This window comes from Peromyscus eremicus, chromosome 4 (genome assembly GCF_949786415.1).
Source record: "Peromyscus eremicus chromosome 4, PerEre_H2_v1, whole genome shotgun sequence".
In the NCBI taxonomy this organism is placed as follows: domain Eukaryota; kingdom Metazoa; phylum Chordata; class Mammalia; order Rodentia; family Cricetidae; genus Peromyscus; species Peromyscus eremicus.
In genome coordinates, this window is record NC_081419.1 from 119,836,705 (window position 1) to 119,864,235 (window position 27,531).

Below are 27,531 nucleotides of genomic sequence, written 5' to 3' on the forward strand. Positions count from 1 at the left end.
TGCAGGTAACAAAAAATCTATTTGAAACAAGGCTGAGACAACTGAGAGTAAGTCCAGTGGTAGGACTCATGTTAGTTTACCCGGGCTCCCTGCTGTTGGTCCCAGTCTCAGAAGATAGGGACAGTCCCAGGTCTACATTAGAATCCCACAGAAGGCTTTCTGGTTAGGGCTGAGATTTCCAGCCAAAGTTTCAAGAGCACTGGGTGACTCGGTGCTCACCCCTGAGCCAGGGAAGGTCCTTGAGCCATTCTTCAATGTTTCTTCAGTCTGTTGCCTTGTGCTCCACCCTTAATCTGGAAGAGGAGACACAGCAAAATGTAAGATATGAGAAGGGGTAAAAGGAACACCCTGCAATTCAGGAAAGCTACTGGAAGAAGGAGGCATGACGTCTGGCAGACAAAGCCTGCCTCCCACTTCCTGTCCCTCAAGAGCACCTGTGTATGCCATGTTTGTGGCCCCTGCTTTCTCAGTCTGAATAGGGACCACTGCCGGATGCCCAAATGCAGCATCTCCTTCAGCAATCACCTATCACAACATTATCCACAAAATATCTTGAAGAGGAAAATATGTGCACATTTTGATAGAGCAGAAGATTCTATAGTACCTTTGAGATAACCAAAGACAGCGCTGGTCATTTCATTTTTAGTGGGTGCATTTAAAAATAACCCCCACCTTTTAAATCTAGAAGTATGGTTTTTAATATTAAATGTTCAACTTTTAGGGAGCTCGTGGAGGTTGAAAAGGGAAATCTTTCTATATTACAGTGTAGACTAAATAGAGCCTGGAATGATCATCTATATTTTTATGCTTATTTTCTCTATGTTTTTAGATAAAAATTTGCCTAGACAGTTATTTTTTATTTAGTTTGATGACAACTTATAATTTGCCTATGAAAGTACAAATGTGGCTATTTAGAAAACTTTGCAGATAAAAATAAAAAAGATCAAAATAGCCTATCACACAGCCAGATCTCCCCTTAACCCTTCCAAGAAGAAAGGGGAAGACCGTGTCTACAGAATGGCCCTCATTAGTATTGGCTTTAAATTGCACAGATATTATTGGTCACTGTGAGAGTGTCCAAAGAGACTTCCAGGTTGCTGCTATATGAAGAATGTGGTGTATACAAGTGATTAGCATTCACCTACGCAAGTGATTAGACACTACTGGCTAGCGACTTCCTGAAAGGGGCTAGGGTGCATAATGTACTGTCTCATGATGCTACATTTACTTGCGATCCAGTAACATTGTTCACTATCTTGTTTATAGGTCCCTGGATTTTATGAGTTTTGTTTTCAGTCTTTTTCCCGTGAGTACATGTTGAATTTAGAGTAATATAATTGGTTTTGTAGTTAAGTTATAGAAGAATATTGTCCAGACATTTAAAATGCTGTGAATATTGAGTCTTGAACTGCTTCCCTGTTCTGAAAAGACAGTCAAGTGGTGTGTCATGAACTCTTAAAAATAGAAACTATGGTCATTTTTCAGTAATGTGTCTGTTGTGCGATCATTTCTTTTAGAGACAGCATTCTAGTGTTTTATTCTGATTAAATAATTCACAGTTACATGTAAGAATGCCAGCAGTTAGGAATCCTTAGTACCTTTGATTATTGGATTACTTTCTGGTTTATGATATACAAAACTATCCTGGCATCAATATATTGCTTTGTAGCAGGTGGGAAAGAGGAAACTTGTGGTTGATCTCGAGGTTGGCTGGGGCCTGCCGTGGTGGCTGGCATGTAGAAGGGGCTCAGCCCATGTCTGGCATCAAGTCTGAGATCAAAGTGAAGACATCCTCCTCCATCATAGGGACTCTGAGCCTATCCATTGTCCCATGGTTGTCTGGGGATGGGGCTCCTAGCCACCAGCTTACCATTGGGAGGAAAGGAGGTAGAGGACAACAATAAGGGATACAGTAAGTCTTCAGAAGGAACTTTCTGATGCTTACCTGTACCGTTACACGTACAAGTGTACTTTTCAGTGGGCGTACTTCAAGCAGAGTATCTGTTGTTTCATATGTCCTTTCTACTTGTTATATTGAGGCAAAAAATATAGTTTAATTATTATGTGATCTTAGATTTTACTTTCTCATTTTTTCAGAACCAAAAAAAGCCTTAGAATAGGGCAATGTATTCTCCACTGTGGTTTCTTTAAATTGATTTTTAAGCATTTTCAAAGCTCATAAAGCAATGTGGATTAATCCTAACAAAGAATTTTCAAAGCTGGTTCCCTTAAAGATGCCTTAAAGACATTTCACTGAGCTTCGTTCCTATTTTAACATCCACATTCTAAGAGTAAGACTGGATTTTAATGGGCAGAGGACCTGTTTACATTTTGACTCTATTTGACTTGGGGATATAAGGATACAGGAACAAAATACCTTCATTACTTCACCCTTAATCCCTCAAATCCAAGCTGAAGCGACTCATTATCATCAGTACCCTCCTCCCCTCCCCGAGGAAGCCCACTGAGACTTGGCACCCAGTTCTTATTTTCAGCTTGAGTAGCTCAGCATTGTGATTCTACAGTCGCTCTGGAAGAAGCTGTGTTATTTTGCTAGAAAGCAGGAAGATAAGGTCAAATAATGACTCACTCCTTGGGGCTGCAAAATGTCCCGAGGGCCTTGGATTAGCCCAAGTAATACCTTCACAGGGTTCAAGAGGAGGCGAAGTCCCAGAGGGACAAATTAGCTCTGGGAAGAGCAGGCTGCTTCTGTGGGGACCTGGGGCAAGATCAAGTGGCTTCGAGGAACACAGACAGCCTCGAGCTGTGCAGTCCTAGACACTGGAGTGAACGTTCCAGTTGCCGCTCAAACAAAGAGTAAAAAGGAAGAAATGCAGCCCCGGCTAAGAACGTATCTCACCACTTGAATGTCTCAGATGCAGCCATTGCAGCTTGCAGTCAGTGTCAACACTGCTGAGGAGCTGTTTTATTTTCTCCATCTCACACTAAGCCTTAAAGCACGGTGCTTTTAGACTGCAGCATACCTCAGTATAAGAACTGAATCTTCATCAGCAGTGCTTAGTTCTGTTAGGTCTCATGAGATTTGCAGTTGGATAAGAAACTTTGTATATTCAAGTTGGGGTGGATAGATCAACATGACTCCCACACAAACAAAAACCTGTTCAATAAATGAAATTTGGTACCAGTCTTTAAAATTTAAGTTAATGAAGTTTAATTAATTAAGTAATATTAAATTAAGATTTCAGTTTCTCAGTTACACCAGCTACAATGCAAGCTCTGATTGGTTACCTGTGACCACTGGCTGTTGTCTGGGACAGCAAGGTCTAGAAAGGTAAATGGCATCTGTCAGGACTTGCCAATTCTCCTGTGTCTTCTGGGGTTCATGATTGCCTTTTGATGATCACCTCAAAAAGATGATGTCATGACAAAGGATTCCTGTATAAGCAAAGGGCTTCACAGGCAGAAAGGCCTGGAGTGCCACCCACGTTTTTGAGAGGAGAGGCCAAGGCTTGTATAAATCTCATTCCTTAAGTTCAAGGCCCTTGTTATGATACCATGCTGTCTCATTTACTGACTGATAAAACTGAATCCCTAAATTCGAATGTTCTTAGTTTAAAAATCTAGGGGTTTCGTAGCACAGGCCTATAATCCAGAAACCCAGAAGACCGAAGAAAGAGGAGTGTGAGTTCAAGACATGCATGGACTACAGAGAGAAGTTTAAGGCCAGCCAGGGCAACTAGTGAAACTTTTCTCAAAATTAAAAAAATAAAATAAAAGGTACTAAACAAAGGCTAGTGAGATGGCTCAGTGATAGAGTTCTTGGTGAAAAGGCTCAGTGGTAGAGTTCTTGGTGAAAAGGCTCAGTGGTAGAGTTCTTGCCCAGCATATGCCAGGCTCTGGGTACAATCTCCAGAGCTGTAAAATTAAACAAATCAGTGAGATCAAGTGCTAGGAGTAGAATGTGGTAGCACATACCTCAAAACCTGTAATCCCAGAACTTGGGAAGCTGAGGCAGGAGGACATGAGTTAGAGGCCAGGTTTGGCTGCACAGTGAAGCCCTGTCTAAAAGCAGCTGCAATAGCAAGAATCTGCTTCTGTAAAAGAGTACCTCTGATGGGCCACTCTATGTTACAGTCATTTGTTCTGCTCTCAGTCAGCCTCACTGATGTCTCCCCTGTCTTCTCCTAGCTGCTTGGCTCCATGAGTTTTATTACTGACTCTCCAAACGGTAGAAAAGTGCAGCTTGTGCTTTGTTTCACTTCTATTTCCCGTAGTGTTTTATAGCACGAATTTGTTTAATAATAAACGGCTTCTTATGCTCTCCGAATGTCCTGTTGATTTTTTTTTTTTTTTAGCATAAGAACTTCTGCTTGATATCTGTGCCGCATCTCACACCTGAGTTTGTCCTCATCCAGAACTTTGTGAAGGTCGTCCCATTCAACAATTGCACCCTGGAGCATGACCTCTATGTGTTCCATCGAGCCGGATTGCTCAGGTAAATGAACTAATATGTTGTGTGACTTCCTGGGAGAATGATACTGTGACGTGCTGGTTTGAATGACAAATGTCCCCTATAGGCTCAGGGATCGGAACACTTGGTCTTCAGGAGGGGGTGCTGTTTGGAGGAGGTTGTCGAACCTTTAAAAGGTAGAGACTTGGAGGAGGAAGTATGCCACTGGGGGCAAGTTGGAGAGTTTGTAGCCTGGCCCTACTTCTCATCTGTACTCCTCTGCACGTGGTTGAAGATGTTGCCTCGCAACTTCCATGCCTCATTTGCCATTGTGGACTCCCCCCTAAGGAACCATAAGTCAAAATAAACTTTTTCTTCTGTAATTTGTTTTTGATCATAGTATTTTATCATAGCAACAAAAAGTAATAATTTGTGTCTGTTCATCCCAGATAAGACATCAGCAGCAGACCAAAGAAATGATCTACAAAATCTAGCTTGTGGCAATGAGTTCACACGGGTTATTTCCAGGAACATAGGTTAGGAGTTACTCACAGAGATGTGAGTGACTCAGAGGCCATTGCATCACTGAAAAGTCCAGCTAGCGTGGGTGATGACTCTAAAGCTATATTCCTAGAGGTTCTGCCCAGCCTGTAGCCAGCTCTTCCAAAATACTCTCTTCTCTCCCAGCTATTATTCATTGCTTATATAACCTTGGGAAGGAGCCTTGTGGATCTTCTCCCTTTCTGAGTACCAGCTTTGTGAGTCCAGTACATTTCCATAGCTGAATCTTATGAGCATCCTTCTTCTCTCATGGGGAATAACAACACTCCACTTCTTCCCCAGGATCTTACATTCTTCCTTTGCTTTCTTTGAAAATGTTCCCTGAGGCTTGGAAAGGGTGATAGAAATGTCTTACTGTTTTCTTCCATTTATGGTTGAGCAGTGATCCAATATACTTTAGTAACACTCACTTACTCTCAGCTGTTAGAGTCATGGCCATAACTCTCACCCACCGAGAAAGAAGTATCTCCTCATGAAGGCAACAGTATTTTATGGGTGTAAGTAGAAATGACAGGCACATTACATCCATTTAATGAAGTAGCAGTTGATTTCCCGTGGGGGCCTATGATTTCTATAGTCATGGGGTTTCCCCTGGCTTCCAGTGCTGGACATTAGTTACCTTCTGTAAAGTGGGCTTTAAAGCCAATCAGAAAGCAGTTATTTGTCCCCATAGTAGTGGCATCACTGTTGCACCAACAGACCTTTCTTGTCCGGCATGTAGACAGTATAACATGCAGGGTCCAACACTGAATAGGAATGTTGATGACAGTTCTTCCCCCATCAGCCCATAGCATCCCTATCAGTCAGGGTTCTCTAGAGGAACAGAACTGATGGAAATGAGATTTTTTAGAGTGGTTTACAGGCTGTGGTCCAGCTAGTCCAACAATGGCTGTCTACCAACAGAAAGTCCAAGAATTTAGTAGTTGTTCAATCCACAAGACTGGATGTCAACAGGTCTGTAGTGTATGCCAGAATCCCAGAGAAATAGTCTCTAGGGAAGGAATGGACTTACCAGCAAGAGTGAGGGCAAACAAGTGGAGGGAGAGAGAGAGAGAGAGAGAGAGAGAGAGAGAGAGAGAGAGAGAGCGGGCGCTTCCTTTTTCCATAGGCTGGCAGCAGAAGGTGGATCTTTCCACCTCAGAAAATTGGGGTTAAAAAGTGAGTCTTCCCACTTCAAGTGATTTAATTAAGAAAAAAATCCCTCACAGGTATACCCAGATACTTGAGTTTTAGTTAATTCCAGATATAGTCAAGTTGACAACCAAGAATAGCCATCTCAGTCTACCCCTTGTCAACTTTACACACAATTGTATCTCCTTATGTGATGCTTAATTTCTAAATGAAAACAATAACTTTGTCATAATACGCCTGACATGATATTACTATCCCTCCAACAACCATGAATGCATTATAATTTTTAGAATAGGTGATGATATCCCTTGAGGGACATTCTTTTGGTATCTCAAAGCTTAAATATGACAACCACTGATATTATCTTAATTCATGTTATATTACACAATAAAGAAATCAAGGAAAGAAAACACAAATATCTGTACAATCACATTTTTAACAAAATATGACAGAAACACTCATGTCACTTATAATTCTCCTTTCTGCAGCTGGCCAAATGAACTTAGCTGGTATTTATAACTGCCCTCTACTTCTCATTCTGTATTTGCTTCACCCTCAGCAGGTCTTGGCTCTTTTCCTGGAGGAGTGACCCATATCTTCATTCCTGAAGGGTCTGTGCCCCTTGTCATCCTGCCCATATTAAGTTGCTGTAGTCTCCCATTGGCTTTAATCACAGGACATGGCAGCACCGACAGATGCCCTAAAGGACCTCCTGCACTCCAGACAATCTTTCTTACCTTCATTGTGGAGAAACAATACAATTTCCTCTTGGTAATCTGGATCAATCACCCCTCTTAACACTGTTATTCCTTTCTTACCCTGTTGTCATAAGAATGCCAGAAGCCGAAAGTGGCCAGGGGAAAGTCAGAGATTCCAGCTCAGTGGAATGTTTGTTGTGGCTCTTGGCAGGAACACTCCCCACTCTGAAACCAAAACTTCTAGGCCAGGAGAACTTAAGGTCATGGGCACAGGAAGGAAAAATTTTCCTACTGGGTGATAATGGAACTATTCCCTTTTCTACCCTTTGATTCCTGGACCCCTGGCTATGGGAGAAACTGTATCATGTATTGGATACTGATTCAAAGCATATACAGCCTCCTAGAGAACCCTGCCCCAGTCTTCCAGATGGTCACCCAATTGGCTCTGTAATTGTGTCTTCAAAAGATCATTCCATCTTTCTATCAGGCCAGCTGCTTCAGGATGGTGGGGAACATGGTAAGACCAGTGGATTCCATGATTGTGGGCCCACTGCCGCACTTCTCTGTCTGTGAAATGAGTTCCTTGGTCAGAAGCCATGTCCGTGGCTTCTGTGTGGAATACCATGCATGAGGCATTCTGCAAGTCCATGAATGGTGATTTTTGCAGGAGCATTACATGCAGGAAATACAAATCCATAACCAGAATAAATATCTACTCCAGTAAGGATAAAGCACTGTCATTTCCATGGAGGAAGTGGTCCAATGTAGTCAACCTGATACTAGGTTGCTGGCTGGTCACCCCAGGGAATGCTGCCATATCTGAGGCTCAGTGTTGGTCTCTGTTATTGGCAGATCTGGCACTCAGCAGCAGCTGTAGCCATGTCAGCCTTGGTGAGTGAACGTCCATGTTGTGGAGTCCATACATGACTCGTATCTCTGCCACCATGACCACTTTGTTCATGTGTCCATTGGGCAATGACAGGGATGGCTGGGGAAAAAGTCCGACGGTCCACAGAATGGGTCATCCTGTCTACTTGATTACTGACCTCCTTCTCAGCTGAAGTCATCTTTTGATCAGCATTTACATGGGACACAAGTATCTTCATATCCTTTGCCCATTTGGAGATACCTATCCACATACTTCTTTCCCAGATGTCTTTCTCACTAATTTTCCAATCATACTCTTTCCAAATCTCTGACCATCCAGCCAATCCATTGGCTACAGTCCATAAATCAGTGAACAATTGCACATCTAGCTATTGATCCTTCCAAAGAAAATGTATGGCTATGTGTATTGCCTGAAGTTCTGCCCACTGTGAAGATTTCCCTTCACCAGTGTCTTTCAGGGTTGTTCCAGAAAGGTGTTATAATGCTGCAGCTGTCCACTTCTGGGTGGTGCTGAATAATGTGCAGAGCCATCAGTAAACCAGGCTCTAGTCTCCTTTTCCTCAGTCAGCTGGTCACAAAGCACGCCCCATGAGGCAATAGGTGCATGCTTGGCAGCAGATGGCGTTGTAAACGGAGTAGAAACCATAGGCATTTGGGCAGCTTCTTCATGTAACTTGATTGTGCCTTCAGGACCTGATCAAGCCTGATCACATATGTACCACTTCCATTTGATAATGGATGGCTGCTGTGCAGCGTCCTATTTGATGACTTTGTGGGTCAAATAAAACCCAGCTCGTGATGGGCAGCTCAGGTCGCATGGTAGCTTGATGGCCTGTTGTCAAATGGTTTTGTTTCCACTCAGGCCCCCAATGATAGTCTAAGCTGTCTCTTGAAGGGGGAATAGTTGTTTGCAGATAATGGTAGAGCTTTGCTCTAAAATCCCTAAGGTCACTTCTGTGATTTACCTGTAGAGGTTTGCCTAATGCTCCAAACAGCATCCCTGTGTGTCACTGACTCAGGTACCATCAGGTCTGCTGGATTATAATGGACCTGCTGAAGGACCTTCTCCTGTTCCAGGCACTACACAAAGCCAGTAGCTTTCCAAGCTGCTTGCTGTATGGGCTTGAGTAACACACCCAAGTGAGAAATGTGCTGTCTCCAAAATCCAAATAGGCCCCTAAACGTGCTTCTTTCTTGGTGGTGAGAGGGGCCAGTGTGGGAGCCCGTTCTCGGGTTCCTCGTGGCTTTACCCAGCAGGTCCTCATAGAGGATGATTAGACCACGGGCCTGAGTGCAGGTGTCTGAGATGGTCTGCACTTGGCTGTGCTGGGGGAGGAGGTCTTTTGCTCCACCCCTTGGCGTCTCTATAAAAACCCTGGGACAGAGACAGTCGGGGCCCGTTGGAATAGGTTCCAGGCCCTCTCGAGGCTATCCTTTATTTTCTATCTGTTTATCTCCGCGATATTCTCCGCAATAAATCCTTTTATCTAATATTTCCTGCTGCTCGCACTCAAGAAAACTCTGGGGAACTGTGGGGGTGGTTGGGTAAACGCCCCACAGGCCAGGTACAATCATTTGTCCTTCACCTTAGGAGGAATATCTCTACATGCCCCATACCACTAGACCTCTAAGAATTTCACTGAGGTAGAAGGCCCTTGAAATTTGGTTGGATATATTTCCCATCCTCTGATGCATATCTGTGTTACCAATGGGTCCAATGTGGTTGCTACCTCCTGCTCACTTGGTCCAATCAGCATAATGTCCTCACTATACTGAGTTCATATGATATTTTGTGGAAGAGACAGATGATCAAGATCCCTTCAAACTAAGTTATGACACAGTGCTGGAGAGTTAATATATCCTGGAAGTAAAACTGTAAAGGTGTACTGCTGGCCCTGCCAGCTGAAAGCAAATTGCTTCTGGTGGTCCTTATGGACAGGTACGAAGAAAAAGGCATTTGCTAGATCAATGGCTGGGTACTCTGTACCAGGAGATGCGTCAGTCTGCTTAGGAAGGACACCAGATCTGGTGCAGCAGCTGCAGCCGGAATTACTGCCTGACTGAGTTGTCAGCAGACCACTGTCGTTCTCCGAAATCCAGTTGTCTTTGGCGCTGGCCAGGTAGGGGTTAAAAGGAGATGTCGTGGAAAGCACCACCTCCGCATCTTTCAAGTCCTCAGTGGTGGCACTAATTTCTGCTGTTTCTCCAGGGATGCGATACTGTTTTTGAGTCACTATTTTCCCTGGCAGAGGTGTCTCTAAAGGCTTCCATTTGGCCTTTCCTAAATCCACAGATCTAGAAACTAATGTGGGAATTCTGCCAAATTCTAAGTGTATCTATCCCAATTATACTTTCTGGGACTGGGGAAATAACCACAGGATGAGTTTGGGGACCCACTGGTCCTACTGTGAGTCAGACGTCAGCCAACACTCCATGAATCGCCTGACCTCCATAAGCCCCTGCTTTAACTGAAGGGCTGCTATGTTTCTTGGGGGTCTCCGAGAATCAGAGTCAATTCAGAACCATATCTAACAGACTCTGGGAAGTCCGATTGTTTCCTTTCCCCCAGCGTTCAGGTACCCTTGTTATATGCCACAGGTCCCTCTGGGGAAGGACTGGAGAAAGGCTAACTGTAAAACTCTTAGGCATTTTATCAAGGTCTTTCCTCAGGGGAACATGACCTTCCCTTCATCGAAGGGGTTCTATGTCTGTAAACTGGTTCATGGGCCAAGATTCCCTTTTTCCATGATACAACGTAGCCTTTCTTTCATTTGTTTGAGAATTTTTCAGCTTATACAGATCAAACAAAAATGCCTCAGGCTTCTTATATATTTCATGCCTAAACACCATGATTGATTGGCCAGTACCAAAGGTCCAGACGAGTCATACCACTATAAAAATCCCTTTGCCTGTGCTACCCATTACAGGTCAGGCCATTACGGACATTGCTTTGTTTATGCTGCCCATTGCAGTAACTAAGATCTTCTTGCCTTTGACCGTTCAGTGCTGCCGATTTAACCCACTGCATCAATTCATCCAACTGAGCAGCAGTGTCTCCAACCATAAGGTCCTGCCCAAGGAGAAGGATGACCACAAAGCTCTGTAACTGTCAGTGCGCCTCTCATTATTTCCTTCTTAGAAGATGAGTGAAGGGCGTGTCTTTGGGGCCTTTCCGTTGTGGAGGGTTAGGTTTTACACTGTGTACCCACTCAAGTATTGCGATTTCCTGGAGCCGTAACTTCATCTCTTGGAGGTTGGTTGTTGGTCTGATCTGGCTGCAGGGGAGGCTAGGAGACATGGCACTAGCCAGCTAGGTGTGATTCCAGTTAAAACACACTCTTCCCCACCATTGAAAGGAAGAGGAGGAGGGAAAGGCCATCACAAGCACATCACAGGCAGTGTTTGTCTTACGTCTGTTCAGAAGTTCAGAATGGGGCATATGAATCTACTCAGCCTGGTGCCTCTGAAAAGCAGGACTGGAGGGGGCAAATACAGATAACTTGTTTTTGCTTTCCCTTTAATAAACTTTGTGTTTAGAATAGTTTAGGTTTACTGAAAAATTGAGGAGGAGACATACGAAGTCTTCACATATCTCCCTTCACGGTTCCATTATTCTCATTTGGCATCAGAATGCTGCATTTGTTACAGCCGATGAACAAACTGCTGCCTTGTTATCAACCAAAGTCCATAGTTTATGTAGGGTCCCAGTTTAGCCTCTGGGATGGTCTGAGTGTCAGTCAACTCAATGGGATTTAGAGTCACCTGGGGGACATAACCCTGGGCGTGTCTGTGAGGGCATTTCCAAAGATAATTTTCTGAGGGAAGACCCATGTTAAATGAAGGAACACCATCCCATGGTCTTGGATCCTGAAATGAAGAAAAAGGAGAAAGCCAGTGAGTACCATAGTCATCTTTTTCCAATTTTTGAGTGTGAACATCACGTGACCAGCTGCATCAGGCTCCCATAGCCCTGTCTTCTTGCCATGAAGGACTGTATCCTCTCTAATGACAAACTGATGTAATTTCTTCCTACCTTAGGTCGCTTTGTCAAGTATTTTGTTAGAGCAATGAGGAAAGTAACTAGCATAGTCTTGTGTATTCAGTGGATTTGGGGAAATGTGTAATGGTGCCGTCATAGTGTCACACAGACTAGCTTCACTGCCCTAAACCTCTGTACCCCACCTGTTGTTTCTTCCTTCCCCTGAACACTGGCGTATTCTGATCTTTTTACTCACTATAACTTTTTACCATTTCCAGAAAAGTAGTTCGAATCCTACAATATGTCGCCTTGTCAACTTGGCTTCTCTTACTTGGTCATATGCATTTAACCTCCGTGTATCACTTCATAATTTGGTGACTCGTTTATTTTTAGCACTGAGTAATATGCCATCATCTAGACACACTATAGTTTATTTTTCTGTTCTCCCACTAAGGAGCATCTTGGCTGTTTCCAAGTTTAGATCATTATAAACAAAGAAGTGAAAGCATTCACGTATGGGGTTTTGTGTATACATAAGTTTTTGGCTTATTTGGCTAAGAGAGAATGGAATTGCTAGTCGCTATGATCACAGTATAGTATACCTTTGTACAAAACTGTCCGTCTTTCTCAAAGAGTGACTGTACCTTTTTGCAACAACACCAGCAACTGGTTGCTCTATGTCCCTGCCAATTTTTGCTGTGCTCGGTATGATTTGGCCCTCCCAGCAGCTCTCTGATATCACATCATTGGTGCTGTGAATGTGCAGTTCCCTAGTGATGGATGCCACTGAATGATTTTGTGCTAGTGCATTTCAGATGCTCACCCTTCACCCATGTGACCTCTCTGATGATATTTCTATGTAGATCTTTTTTCGCTTCCTTTTACACAGGTTGCTTATTTCAGTTTGACTTAAAACAAATCATAGACACCTGTTATTTCTGTAATAGAAAATGTTAATTTGGTATTAAACTATCAATTAAAGTTCAAAGTTTACACTAACTGGAAGAATACTTTCTGTTAGAAATAAAGTAAAGGCCAATTCAGGAAGAGATTCTGCTGTTGACTGGCTCCGTAAACAGGAGGTTTGGCCATAGGCAGGACTTCAAGGTCTGTGTTTTAAGGACCTTTGTTTCTTTCCTTTCTTCCACTGTGGCCTCTCTGGCATCTGCTCCATCTGTAATTGGCTTTTATCACATTGGCATGGCTGCAACATTTTGGGCCAATATCCAGGTAGCACCACGGCTGGAAGGTACTGGCTAATTGAGTGCTTCCTTTCCCAAAGGCCCACAGTGGAGCTCCTCATTCATCTAATAGAATATGCAACATCAACTGTGTGCTTTCAGCCAGTTCTAACCCAGGTGCTGGGGAAACGTAATAACCCAAACAGACAGAGGTCCCGGCCCTCATGGGGTCTGCATTCTAGCCAGAGGAGGAAGACACAGAGAAAGGAAAGAGGTGAACTAGATAGTAGGTACATGATGGGAAAGGAAAAGAGTACAGCAGGTGGGTAAGTACTGGATAGGGAGGAACTGCTAGCTCACAGGGTGCACAGAAGAGGAAGGGCATGATGGCGGCGAGGCGGGAGCCATGTGAGCATGGCGAGGGCACAAGTCTCAGACCATTCTCTTTTTATGCCACGGTTTTTGCTTCACTTCTCTTGACATTTGGAATGGATTGCCCCTGCTCTTACATTGGGTTGCTTTAAATTTCATGACCTCATGTTATGGTCCCCTACCTAATTTCCTCCTCCTTCCCTTGGGAAATTATATTTGTTTCTGTCATCTGCCCTCTGGCCATGCTGGTGAGCACGGACACACATAATTCATCAGATTGTTAGTGAGGGCTACCTCTTCTGTCAACAGACCCCATACCCCATGCTCCCTCTCATTTTTTATGGTAACTTCTGGGTCTTTAAATGAGAACATTTCATTTGTATATTAATCACTAAGTTGTTTCCAAAGGTAGCACTGGGTTTTATGTTGTATAACAGATTGCGTTCTTACATTCCCTGGCTTGCCCATTCTCAACCTGCCCGTTGGCCTTTCTTCTTGTTCAGTCATTAGTGGAGGGCACATTTGGTTGAACCAGTAGCCCATCCCCTCTTGCTACTTTTCCATGCCGCACTTTTCTGAGATCTGACATTTTTCCTTTGTAGGAAGACATGTCAGACTTACTCATCCAACTAATATTTGTTGTGCTAGAAACATTTAGCTTCTTGGCTAGGTCGTACGCCGTTGTCAACATTACTCAGTAAATAAAGATGGCCCTCAGTGGTCAGCCTCTGGGAGGTTCTTCCCTCCAATGTACTTGTTGTATTTGTTTTTCTGTGAGTGGCTCATACATGACTTGTTGTCATTTTTTTCAATGATGTCACCGTTTTACTTCTTCAGGCTCATGTTACCATGGCCAGTATATAGTGACATCAGATCCGTCCTTTGTTCCTTGTGCCCTTAATGGGCCTCTTCCAGTAGAATGCAATAAAAAGTTTGTTTATTGGGGCCATTGTTTTGTTTGGGGCCTGGTTGCTTTCTTGTTTGTGTATGGTTCAGACTGAAGTGTTGATGATTATATAGTTGTGTGATGATGTTCAGAGAGGCTCATATCACATATTCTTCTTTACATCTTTTGTGTCCCTTGGCTGGCATCAAAATTTCCCAATTTTTTGTGAGACGGTAACTGGAAACACACACAAATCTGTAGTTTCTAAAAACATTCATTCAGTTTTGAGTTGAAAAGGATACGTGGTAAATCTTGTTACTTTTCATACATCATTTTCTATTTTATTATGTGTATAGTCAGACTGAACACCTCAAATTCTGACCTTTAAGGCCAGAATCACTTTGCTCCTGTTTTGGGGGTTTTTGTTGTTGTTGTTGTTGCTGTTGTTAAGGAGATAACTAGAACATCTTGTAAAGCAGTTACCAAGACTGAAAAACTTGTAATACCCAAGGAGGGACTAGTTGGCAAGGGCTTCATCCTTTTTTCATGGACTCTGAGAGTTCACAAGTTTACCATTCAAGTATACCAGAGAGAAAAGGTGCCAAGGATGGCTGGCTTCGGGAGGGAAGGGCTAGGAAGAGAAGATTTCTCAAGAGAACTTGCTTTTTTCGGTCACATGGAGGGCCTTGGGCACCGCTAATCTCTCTCTTTGATTCAGGATGCCGAAGAAGTGTGCTTGAGCCCTGAAGAAAAGCCTGATTAGGTCATTATGGTCACCGGGTGTGCAGTGGTCTCTGGGAAGGTCGTGCAAGGCAGAAACAGAACAGAACAACTGGAGTGTTTCCTTCCAACTTATACATGGCTGGACTGAAGGAATAGGCCCTCGACAGTGGTCGTAATGAGAAAGAGAAGGTTCTAGGAGCTTGTGCGGAGATGGAAGTAGAATGACACTTAGGTATATCCAATGAGCCGCTATCTTCTGCAGCCCTGCCATGCCTAAAGGCAGATGTGTAGATAGCAGAGTGGATTTTGTGGGTTTTAATATCAATAGATTGATAGATGGATAGAACAGAATAGAATAGAACAGAATAGAATAGACTAGAATAGAATAGAATGAATCAATAGATTCAAAGCTTGTTTTATACAGTTTTAATATCATTTTTACAGACAATGAATATTCTTACTCTTTATGATTTATTTAAGAAGATGGCAAGGAATCAAGATAGGTAACTGGACAACACATGCTATCTCCTTTTGGAGAACGTATGTGATACATCATATATATTATGATTGGACATACTGATATAAAATGTTATGCATCCTCCTTCCCCTTCCCTCCTATTGCCCTTCCCCCTTTCCTTTCTCCCCTTTCTCCCTAAGCATTTATAAGAGTTGTTTCAAAGTAACCTGATTTTCCCAGGGGCTTTCCATATCTAAAACATAAAGACCTTCATAATCTGTGGTCCATCAGGGGCTTTCTATAGCTAAGACATAAAGACCTCCATACTCATGGTCCATGCACTGGAAAGTTTTAAAGGACTTTTTGGGTTATTTCTCAGATTGTGGTTCTGGAATCAAGACAGGGTCAGTCTGATTAGAGCAGAAATTATGGGCTAACTTGTTCCCACATTGGGTTCCCATCACCTGGACACCATGGGAACACTCCAGATGTTTCAGAGCCATTTGTAATTGGTTGAATGAATGAACCATTCTTAGTAATGTCAATTTAATAATTTAAGCAAATACATTTTAATTTCCTGTCTGCCAGTCGTGGCCCTCTCATCTAATTCTACTTAAAGCCAAACCACACAGGCCACCTGATGCTGCTAGACCCAGAGGCAGAAGCAATGCAGAGTCTCCTGTGCATTAAGTCTATCTCTGCTCACTGTTTTGTTTTGAGTTAGGGTCTCATTATTAGCTTACGCTGGTCTGGAACTCTCAATTGTCCAACCTCAGCCTTCTGAGTACAGCTGTGTACTAGTACTCTGCACCCCTCTCCTCCTCCTCCTCCTCCTCCTCCTCCTCCTCCTCCTCCTCCTCCTCTTTCTGAGTTAAAACCTTTTGTAAAAGAGCTCTCAGGGGCCCTGGAGAGAGAGAGCAGTCACTAAAGTGCTGGCCACATGACACAAACATGAGAACCTGGGTTAAATCTTCAGAACCCAAGTCAAACGATCCCAGCACCAGGAAGACGGAGACAGCAGTATTCAAGACTTAATGACCAGCCAGATTCACCTAACTGAACTCTGTACCAGTGAGAGACCTAGTCTCGAAAGAGGTAAATCACGTTCCTAAGGATAATACCCAAGAATATTATTTGGCCTCTGCATGTACTTGAACTTGTGTGCGTATGCGTGCGTGCATGTGCACGTGCACGCACACACACACACACACACACACACACACACACGCATGCTCTCAGAGATAAATATAGGCATGTGGAACAGCTCCATCCATGAAAAATACACTGTGATTGTATTTGTAATTTTAATTTTTCTAATAGACACATTAATGTATAAATTTAAGCTAGGTAAAATTAAATCTCAGTATTTATCATATAACCTATTATATACACAACTCTGTTTTAATGTGTGGTCAGTGTGAAAGCATTGAGCTGTTTTGTAGTCTTGTTTGTACTAGTGCATAAAAACTCAGTTACACAATGTTAAATAAAAGATTTGCAGGAAAAAAAAACAAAACTCAGTTACAGCACCTGTAAAATTTGAATAGCCACATTCCAAGTAACTAGAGAGTCTTGTGTCAGTCAGGGTAGCTTTAGGTGGTGGCTGCTATTGCCCATTCCTCCTCCTGCTGAAATTCTAGGAACATATAAAAATTCTCAAGTGTTCCTCTTGGCTGAATATAAATAACAGACCTGCAAGCTTCATGGTGTAATGCAAAACGGCTGTGCCACCTGGTCAGTTTTCTGTGGACAGAGGAGAGAAATGATGTTTGTGTTTTGTGACACTTAGGAAAACAACCCCAAGTCCCACTGAACACTTATTCAGTGTCAGTGTGGGCTAGAAGAAACCCTGGCTTTCAAAGTAGACCATGGTGTGATCTGAGCTATCAGCTTGGAGGAAGGCATTTGTGCTGGCCAGTTTTATGACAACTGGACTCAGGCTAGATTCATCAGAGAGGAGGGAGAGTCAATTGAGAAAATGCCTCTCTAAGATCAGGATGCTAGCAAGCCTGTATTGGGCCTAGCCCACTGTGGGTGGTACTACCCCTAGGTTGCTGATCCTGGGTTCTATAAGAAAGCAGGCTGTGTAAGCCATAAGGAACAAGCCAGTAAGCAGCATTCCTCCATGGCCTCTGAACAAGCTCTTATCTCCAGGTTCTTGCCCTGTTGAGTTCCTGTCATGACTTCTTTCAATGATGAGCAGTGACGTGGAAGCCTACGATAAATAAACCTTTTCTTCTCGGCGTTGCTTCTGGTCATGGTGTTTTATCACAGCAATTGAAACCCTAACTAAGACAGTATTCATATTCATTTACTGTCCTGGCTCCTGCCACACACTTTATAACTCAATTGTAGCACTTATCATAGTCAGAAAGACATGTCATAAGCATGAAAAGCTGTTTCTACACAGGCTGTATAATTCACTCCCTTGACAGCCACTGTCCATCAGGAGCTGTTCTAGCCATTGGGCTGTCTTTGAACTCTTATTCTAATAGCTGGGGCGGGGGGGGGGGAAGGGGTTGGACACAAAACAAACAGATGGGAAGAATTACACAGAGAGAACCAGTACAGGAAGTGTGAGGAACCAGAGTCAGGTGGCAAAGCTCATACGGTGAGGTGTGTTACACTGTTGATATCCAGGTAGGTCTGGAGAGTCACTGGGCTGAGTGAGAGCTGAGGGTTTCAGGTGAGAAAAGATGAGGGCGCACGCTGACTGACTTTGGGGACTAGCATGGGGTCTGAAAGGTGAGGCAGGGAAAGAAAGAAGCCCACAATTTGGAGATGGGTTAGAGATGAGAGAGTCAGAGAGATGGGGAAGGAAAGACACAGGAGAGGAGACTGGTCACAGCGTCCTTGAAGCCACTCTGTGACTTTGCTTGTGATTCAGCGTGGTGGGAGAGATAGCTGACGTTCCTATCCAGGGTCTGAATTTAGGTGAAAAACCACGTCCTTGACTTTCACAAAGCTGTACTTGAAATTTAGCATCTCCTTCCATTGTGAAAGGAGGCATCAAGCCACAGCAATGTCACCAGCCCCTGCTGCTTCCTCCTCCTTTTCCTCCAACACTGCAGCTCCAGAGATCTGCAGTTGTCACTCATTGTTTATACACACCAGGGCACAAAATTATAGTGATCAATAGACCACCGCTTAATACATCTCCTTAAGTTCACCTAATGTAATTCTCTGTATCTTGTTTTATACACTTACAAACAGTATTCTGGGAAGGGCCTTGGGCATGAAAGGTCACGAACTCCTCTGTTGCTGGGATTAGTGTTGCAGAGTCACGTGCTGTGACTCAGTATTTTTAGGCATCACTCTGACAGCTTAGTTGAGGTTGGACTGGGGAAGCTAAGGTGAGCACATGGAGACATATGATGCTGCTGTTGTAACATCCCAACTGTGGAGTAGTGGTAGCTGGTGGTTTGGGCCTCAGCTGTGGAATGTGGAGCTGCCACCCACTCAGATGAGAAAGGGGCCGCTGATGCCGAGTGTGTTCATGTTGAGGCAGCAGCATCCTTCAGATTAATTAGGAACAACCTGAAACTCTTTGACAGAAACTTGGTGACTTGATATCATTCTCTCTATTGAGATTTTACTTTATCAAATAAAGTTTTTTTGTTTTGTTTTGTTTTTTTCTCATCGTGACTTCAGCCTCAAGTGCTAATTCATCTGCTAGTTATGGAGCCACACGAGTTTAGTTTGCCTTTTAGTTACCCTTGCCATTCCCTTCTTTTCCTTTTCAACTTTCTTCGATAGTTTATGCATATATGCACAGACTATAGTAATACAATATAGCTTATTGAGATATAATTAAGATCACCTAATATTCCCACTTAATTATATAATTCAGTGGTTCTTAGTAGATATATAATGATATGCACTCATCACCTCTGTCTGTTCTCAGAACATTTTTTGTCACCTCTAAGCCTCCCCATGCTCCCCAAGTCAATTGGTTACCTTGTCCCCACAGCCAACTGTCTCCTTTCTACCTCTGTAAGCTTGCCTGTTCTGGACATTTCATGGAAATGGAGCAGCAGAGTGCACTGTGGTATTTTACACGTGGCTTTTGTCACATGTAACATACCTTACCACTTCATTTTCTTCTGTGGCTGAATAGTTCCATTATGTACATATGTCACATTCTATGCATCTATCAGTTGATAGACATTTAGGTTTTCCTTTGGGGTGTTGTGACTAAGGTGTTATGGACATTTTTAGGACATTTGTTTTCATTTCTTCTATTTCCCTGACACGTTTGGTCTTGTTTTTAACATTTACACCTTTAATCTTTCAGAACAAGATTTTTTTTTTGTGCAAACTGTCCATATCAGAGCCAGGTTCTCATCTTGGTCTTAAAGATTGCTTGTAATTATTATTCAGGTGATATTAATTGACCAGGTTTTAGCCAGTTAATTGTATACATATACATCCTTGCAAATAAAACAATTTTGTTTATAATTGTAACCATGCATTACAATTTAAGCACAGATATTCACCACAATTAAGAGTTAACTAGGTTAGAAATGTTTGTTGAGAGGAGTAACATTGTTCTATTTAGAGTAGAGAGAAAGTGATGTCAGGTCATCTATATAACACATGGACCCATTACAAAATGAAAATATGGAACTTTTGACTTGATGCTCTTTCTGTGAGATGACTGCTCGAATCCTTAGCACATTCATCCCAAGGGGGCTTGAAGCCTCTATTCCAGTATATACTAAAAATTCGTGAGCAGCATGGGTGAGGTAACCACCTATACACATCATGGCTTTATTTACCAAGGGAGGGAACAGCCACCCATTGCTATGAACAAAGACTCGACAAATCCTCAACTTTTTCCATGTCTATGCTCCATACCCCACTTTAGGTAGAAGGTGGTTTTAACCCCATCTTTGTGGCACCTTTACATGATTCTCCATCTAATGTCCAAGGTAGAACCCAGTTGTCACTATTTACAGAGATAGGCACCGTGAGGATGGGGTGGTGATGTAGGGAACAAGGAGGAGATTCATCTGTGAACAGACAGAAGGAACTGAGAATCAAGTAAAAGCCATGGCTCTGAACCCCTAGACATGCTCTTTTGTCTCACTAAACTTCTCTTAAAGACACAAATTTTAAGCTTTCTAAGATGTTGACCTCAGAGAATTAAACTCCAAGGATGAGGCTCTTTACTACGTGCAACTTTGGTCTGCTTTATACACATGAAGCCAACCCCAGTCATTGTAATTTCTCCACTATAAAACATTTTTTAAAAATTTGGGAGAAATTGTAAGAGCCAGAGGACCAGAAAGCCTGCTGTAAGAATATGTCTCCTAGAAATAACAAGGAAGCTACATCATGGACCTCAACAATATGGCTGCTTAAATAAGACACTGATAGTCAGGCTATTGTGGAAGGGGGAAATCTCAAAGGGTCTCACCCCTAGACAAAGAGCTACAGGTGACTAATGGCTGCTGAGAAGAGAGAGTTGGCCTCTCCCAGGGATGAGCTCCCTGAATGGTTATCCAGTTCCAAGTAGCCATCCCTAAAGTCATACACATACAAACAGCACTAAATGGACTCATCAGGCTATTTATTAATAATAACAAAGAAAAGAGGCTGTGAATTTAAGACTGAGCAAGTGTGTCTGGAGGTACATGGAATGGGTGGGAGGGAGGAAGGAAAGGGGGAAAATGATGTAATCATAGTGTACATTTTACAATTTTTTAAAAATTTTGGGAGATGGATTTTAGCTCTCTGTATGAAATGGAGAATAGAGTATGCTAAACATTTTAAATTATATGCATTAAATTGTATGCATTTAAATTATATATACTTAAAATGTAACTTGGTGTTGTCATTGGTTTATAATATCAGTGTTTTTTTTATCTTATTCTTTGTATTTTTTGTACATATTTAGGTACTCTAGAATGAAGAGAGTTATTTTTTTAATCAATCACCTCAATTTTACATAGATACACATTGCCAGATATTATCTTACAGAAGTGTGATATTATTTTAGCACTGTAACCAAGGACCTATTTCTGTTCTTGTCCAGGTCCATTAAGATAAGATTAGCCAATTTTGTGGATACTGCTGGTGTTGAGAATCTCGTCAGCACCCTGGTACTGAGTAGAAAGATACTGGAGGATTTTGCCCAGTACAACGAGGCTTGCAGAGATCCTGTAAGTACTGCTTGTGGCTGCTGCAGCCTCATTTCCCTGGTCCTATGGGACCATTATGACCCAGGAAGATTCGGGCCTGAAGCTTCCTGGAGCATCACTTGGAGAGTCCTGTTGGGGGAGCAGCGGAGATGGGGTGTGGAGTTGGCAGATCTGACTGTCATCATGTAAGGACAGCTCGGGAACCCATGGTATCCGATGTCCACCCCAGTAGCAATGAGTGCCAGACTTCGGTTAGTGGAGCTCCATTTAATTACGTTAGATGGTAAACGTAGCCAGGACTTTTCGTTGAGCTGGCTTGAGGTTTCAAAGGGTAGATAGAAGAATGATCCTCTGTGGTCAATCTTTGGTCTTCTCTAGCATGATAACCTGTACGTGAGCTGTGGAAAACAACAGGCTGGTGTCAGTCTACATGGTAACCCTGAGTGAGGCTGGTGTCAGTCTACATGCTAACCTTTACATGCTAACACCAAGGCCTTAAGAACACTGCCAGTGGACTTCACTAGACATGTAACTAGCCAAGAGGTTGGAGATGCATGCTGTAACCTCTCTAACATGCTTTATTTTGAAACAATTTTATCAAACTATGACCAAGCACCATTTTAGTGATTACAGTTGAAACACACAGTTGAAACATTACAGTAGGGCCTATTCCTGGAAAGAGACTGCCCTCACTTGTCACTGGTCACCTCATACCTCCATTCAGAAACTTTGTCTCGGGTCAATACTTTTGCTTCTAAAATCAGAAATTAGTTATGCCTCCTTTTGAGCTTCATGGAAAGAAAATCATACAGTTTTCATTCCTGGTGTGGAGTGCCTTTCCTCATCAGTATGCTTGTGAGATTTGTTTGTATTATGACAAAATTATTTCATCACATGAATATATCACACTATTTCTTCATTTTGCTGCTACAGTCATTTGGAAAAATAGGAAATATTGGCTTTTTAAAATTAAGTAAAACAAACCTTTTAAAGTTAATATTTACATCACCTAAATGTGATGCCATCATAAAGGCATACTATTGTAAAGGAATAAAATTAAAGTTTCCCTCTACTGCACTCATTATGCCTTGGCTTTTCTTGGTCTGTCTTCATTTGTAGCCACTTCCCCTCTGGCCCCTCTGAGCAGGACGACCTCAAGCCCCGCTCCTCCAGGTGTGCTCCAGTGAATTTGAAGGGAGTGTTCTCTGAGACAGAAATGTTAGTGACGGGGCTGGAGAGATGGTTCAGCAGTTAAGAGCACTCGTTGCCTTCCAGAGACCAGGTTCAGGTCCCAGCACCCTCATGATGCCTCAAAACCATGTGTAACTTCAGTTCCAAAAGACCCAATACCCTCTTCTGACCTCTACAGGCATCAGGCATGCATGTGGAGCACAAATATAAATGTAGTCAAAACGTGCATACAAATAAAATGAATTACACAAACATAAGGATACTAAAACTTTTGCATGAGACTGAAGTGAATCTTTTCTTAGAATAGTGGAAAGTACATGCATTTTTATTGGAAGCAGCCGGGGTCTTGGCAGGAGTCAATGCAGAAACAGTGAGCATCCTGATAGCCGTGGTAGTATTCATCTCCACAAACCCTTGCTGATAAAAGAGAAAGAAAAGAAAGAAAGAAAGAAAGAAAGAAAGAAAGAAAGAAAGAAAGAAAGAAAGAAAGAAAGAAAGAAAGAAAGCCACAATAGGATAGCTTGTACCTATACCTCGAGCAGAATGGCTAAAACAAAACTGAGTGGTTATTAGATGGCAAGGAAATGGGAAAACTGAATTACTGGTAAAACAGTGGCAGATACCCCAGGAGACATATTAGCTATTTCTTCAAAAAACTAAAAATGCACCTGGCCTATGGCTCGTAAGCTGTACTCTTGGACATTTAGCCCTGAGAAATGATGATGTGCACATAACTATTCATAGCAGCTGGAATCATGCCAGGGAGTTTCCAACAGATAGATGTATAAATAAGCTATGGCAGATCCATGTGCTGGAGCATTATTCAGCAGTGAAAAGAATGAACTGTTGATATCAACCTGTATGAACTGTGGGAGCCCGTTTTCAGATTCCTCGTGGCTTTACCTAGCAGGTCCGCATAGAGAGGATGATTGGACCACGGGCCTGAGTGCAGGTGTCTGGGATGGTCTGCACTTGGCTGTGCTGGGGGGAGGAGGTCTTTTGGTCCACCCTTGGCGTTTCTATATATACCCTGGGGCAGAGACATTCAGGGCTCGTTGGAATAGGTTCCAGGCCCTCTCAAGGCTATCCTGTATTTTCTATCTGTTTATCTCCACACTCTAAATCCTTCTTTCTAATATTTCCTGCTGCTCTCACTCAAGAAAACTCTGGGGAACTGTGAGGTTGGTGGGTAAATGCCCTGCAATGAACCTCCACATTGTTATGTTGAGAGAAACAAAGAGTTAGTCCCCAAGGGTTATGCAATTATATGTATAGATTCATTTTTAAGTGTACATTCATACATGTACATATGTAATACTTATGCAAAAGTTCATAATTATACATTCATATGTTTTAAAATGACAAAATTTATCATTGGAGACTAGATTATTTGCTGTTAGAGGCCAAGGGTGGGGCTAAAGAGATTAATTTTTGTGGTATTGGAATTGTTAGATGTTATCATTGAGATTGAGACACAAACCTGTATGAAGTAATGGGATCACACAAATATACACCAATCAGGATCAGTTTCCCGTGGTCTCACTATGCTCCAGCTTTACAGAATGTTATCGTAGGGGATACTGAACAACATGTAAAAGGATTTTTATGTTATTTCTTACAATTGCCTGTAGTTGTACAGTTACCTCACCACTTAGATTAACAGGGAAAATTAGAGGCAGTTTAAAGAATAGCCTTGATGAAGCAGTAACATTTTAACTCTATTGAATCACAACACTTGATTGGATTTTAGCATCTGTGTGATGGGATGGGTGACATGCATCTGCTGCATCCTGAAGCATGTTGGGTGTGTGAGGAGAAAATGCTTCTACAGATGCATAAAATGCACTTGAACCAGCTACCATTTTTATAAAATACCATTTTCACTTGAAGAAAGAAAAATTGTTTTTTTGGACTTAGGTATTTAACCAGCATTTCCTTAAAAGTAATAATGTGAGTCTGTCAACCTGATATAACAAGAATCACTTGCCCCCTGTGATAAGATCTAATCAGGAAAGAAAATAGAAATTGAGAAAATCAGTATCTGCCGTCGTGAGCTTGACAGTCACACAATGCTCACAGCGGCATTTCTGACGACACAAGTGTGACGTTACAAAATGAGTCAATAGTTGGGAAATCTGTGTAGCTTGGTGAATAAATACTTTCCAGTTAAACATTGTGCAGTTTCATAAAAGCATGGGTGAGTATGCATGTAGGAGTCAGTTAAAGCGGACTTTAGTGCAGAAGTGTATACAGTGCTCATGGACAGGGTTTTCAGATGACACATTGTAGCTAACCTCAGGCACTACCAGTTGTGGAGTCTCAAAGGATATCCACAGTTATCTGAAAAGATGCTTAGATACGTGTCTTTTCTAACTATGTGTTGTGAAGACAGATCATATTTTTCATATATTTAAACAAAAACAACATATTGCCCCAGATTGACTACAGAAGCAGATGTGAGGATCCAGCTGTTTACTAAGCCAGATTAAAGAGATTTGCAGAAACAAAACAATGCTACTCTAAATATTTGTGTTTAGAAAAACACAAAGTTTCTTTTGTTAAAAATATGATTTATGTCAATAAATTGTTTTATGTAAATATATATTTTATGTAAAAATAAAATAAAAACGTTATTGTTTTAAAATGAAACAGCTAGTTTACATTTTCATTTTACTATAAATTTTAAAAGTGAATTCAGTTTTAATTTCCAGTAGAAATCTCTTTGGCGCCCCCACTGAGTTGATGTCCTGAAGTCATAAAAGTTGGGAAGCACTGGGGTAGAAGTGGGTTCTGTGTAAAAGGGACTCGGGTTTGTGTTGTGGATCCATGCCTCATGAGCTCACTTACCTAGCTTCCTATGCCTTGCTGTCTTGTGAATAAAATAGATAGAATAATAATTGTCACATTAGAGCATGGGGGTGAAGATGAAGTGAGCAGTGAGCGTAGCACCTGGCAGTAAGTGCTGATGTTGCTTCTGTTATTGTGGTTACTGAAGCTGTGGCTGCTGGGTTCACAATCATGGATGCACTAGCGACTGATTTCAGAGACCTTGTTGGTGATGCTTTCCAGGGTCTTAACAAAATGCACCTTACCTTTGCAGGATGGGACAGCTCTGCAGGTGTTTGTAGCTGAAGTTGCAAAGCAAATAGTTGGCATTGCAGTGATCAGAAAAGAGATGGTAAGTTATGAAGTGGCCATTCATTGTGATTGTGGCTTGCTTGATTGTGACTTTCTATATCATCAATCAGCCAGCACACAGTGCCTCTTTGAAGGTTTTTTTTTTTTTTAACTTTTACTTAACATGAATGAATCCTGTCCCTAAAGTATTTGGGCACAAACGTGTCTCCCACTTGGCAGCCTTTCGAGTCTCTCTTTTTTTAAATTAAAAATGATTGGAATTGTCAGTTGGAGTTTTGCATACCTTTAATCCCAGCACTCAGAAGGCAGAACAGGTGGATTTCTGTGAGTTTGAGGCCAGCCTGGTCTACAGAGGGAGTGTGAGGACAGTCAGAGCTACATAGTGATATTCTGTCATGAAAAAAACAAAGAAAACAGAACACACACAAACAAATGTTTTGACTATTACAAAGAACATGAAAAGATTCTCATTCTTAAAGTTTTAATAATCTCCCACCATCAAAGTAATAGTAATAATAATAATATTACCAGTCCCACTGCTGTCACCAAAGGATTGCTACTATAGTCATTCTTCTTTACTTTTACATTCAGTTAAGTGTGTGTGTCTATTGTCAAGTGGACATGCCATTTTATATTTTTCCCAATGCAGTTTTTCCAATATATGTATTATTTAATAGTCCATTCTTCTGCTGCTGACTTAAAATACTGCTTTTACATTTATTATTTTTCTATATTCTTGTGTCCATTTTACGTTCTTTTCCATGCTATGGGTTTATTTATTGATACCCATTATATTATCGTATGTTTTTAAAATAACTTCTTCATTTTTAAAATTTCATGTGTATAGGTATTTTGCCTGCATGTATGTCTGTTTACCATGTTTGTGCCTGGTGCCCTGAGGCCAGAAGAGGGTGTCAGATCCCCTGGGACTGTAGTTGCAGGCAGTTGTGTGTGGGTGCTGGGAGTTGAACCCCAGTCTTCTGAAAGGGCAGCCTGTGCTCTTAAGCACTGAGCCGTCTCTCCAGCCCTTCCTTAATGTTTGATATCTTGTAAACAGAAGCTTCTTTCCTTGCTCTTCTTTGGGTTTGTTTATTTTGTTGAGATACGGTCTCAGATAGCTCGTGTAGCTCAGATAGCTCATGTATTTGCTATCTTGCAGTGAAATCGAATGTGATCTTGAACTCCTGATCCTCCTGCCTCCCACTCCCACGTGCTGGGATTACAGGTCTCTCACCACAATCAGCTGTCGCTGGCCTTTTTTTGTCTAAATTTTCTTGGACATGTCTCCCTTTGGGTAAACTTTCTAATACTTGCCATGATTTATCTATGCCTGTGTGGATTATAAAAGCAGTTTATTTTCCTCCTCGTGATCCAGCTTTCTGTATTGTTCAATTTCAGGTTCTTGGGGAATTTTTCTCATGCATGTTTTTGGGTCAGCGATACAGTTTGGAGGCAATTTAAATATGTCCCCTGAAGATCCACACTTGGAAGCTTTTCCCAGTGTGACAGTGATAAGTGGTGGGGATTTTAAGAGGTCATTGGGAAATTGATGGATCATTGGGGGTACTGCCTGTGAAAGAGATTGAGTAGTTCATAGGCATCCCAGTTAGTTAATAAGAGTGAATTGTTATAGAAAGAGTGAGACGGCACCTTCTCTCCACTTCCTATTGGCCACCTTTCTCCACCTTCCTGTTCTGTGAGCCTGACTGAACTGACAGCAATCCATGCCCTTGCCCATTGGCCTTGGGAAGCCTTGACAGGAGGAGGGAGGA

The 27,531-nt window shown here is 42.1% G+C and overlaps 1 protein-coding gene across 1 annotated transcript in view; it reads left to right on the top strand.

The window, feature by feature from the left end:
• Window positions 1-27,531, top strand: part of Cfap61 (cilia and flagella associated protein 61) — a 300,156-nt gene that overhangs the window by 81,374 nt on the left and 191,251 nt on the right. The window contains exons 12-15 of the mRNA XM_059258957.1: window positions 1,267-1,306; window positions 4,317-4,456; window positions 21,325-21,451; window positions 25,722-25,799. Coding sequence (XP_059114940.1) covers window positions 1,267-1,306; window positions 4,317-4,456; window positions 21,325-21,451; window positions 25,722-25,799 — 385 coding nt within the window. The remainder of the gene's footprint in view (window positions 1-1,266; window positions 1,307-4,316; window positions 4,457-21,324; window positions 21,452-25,721; window positions 25,800-27,531) is intronic.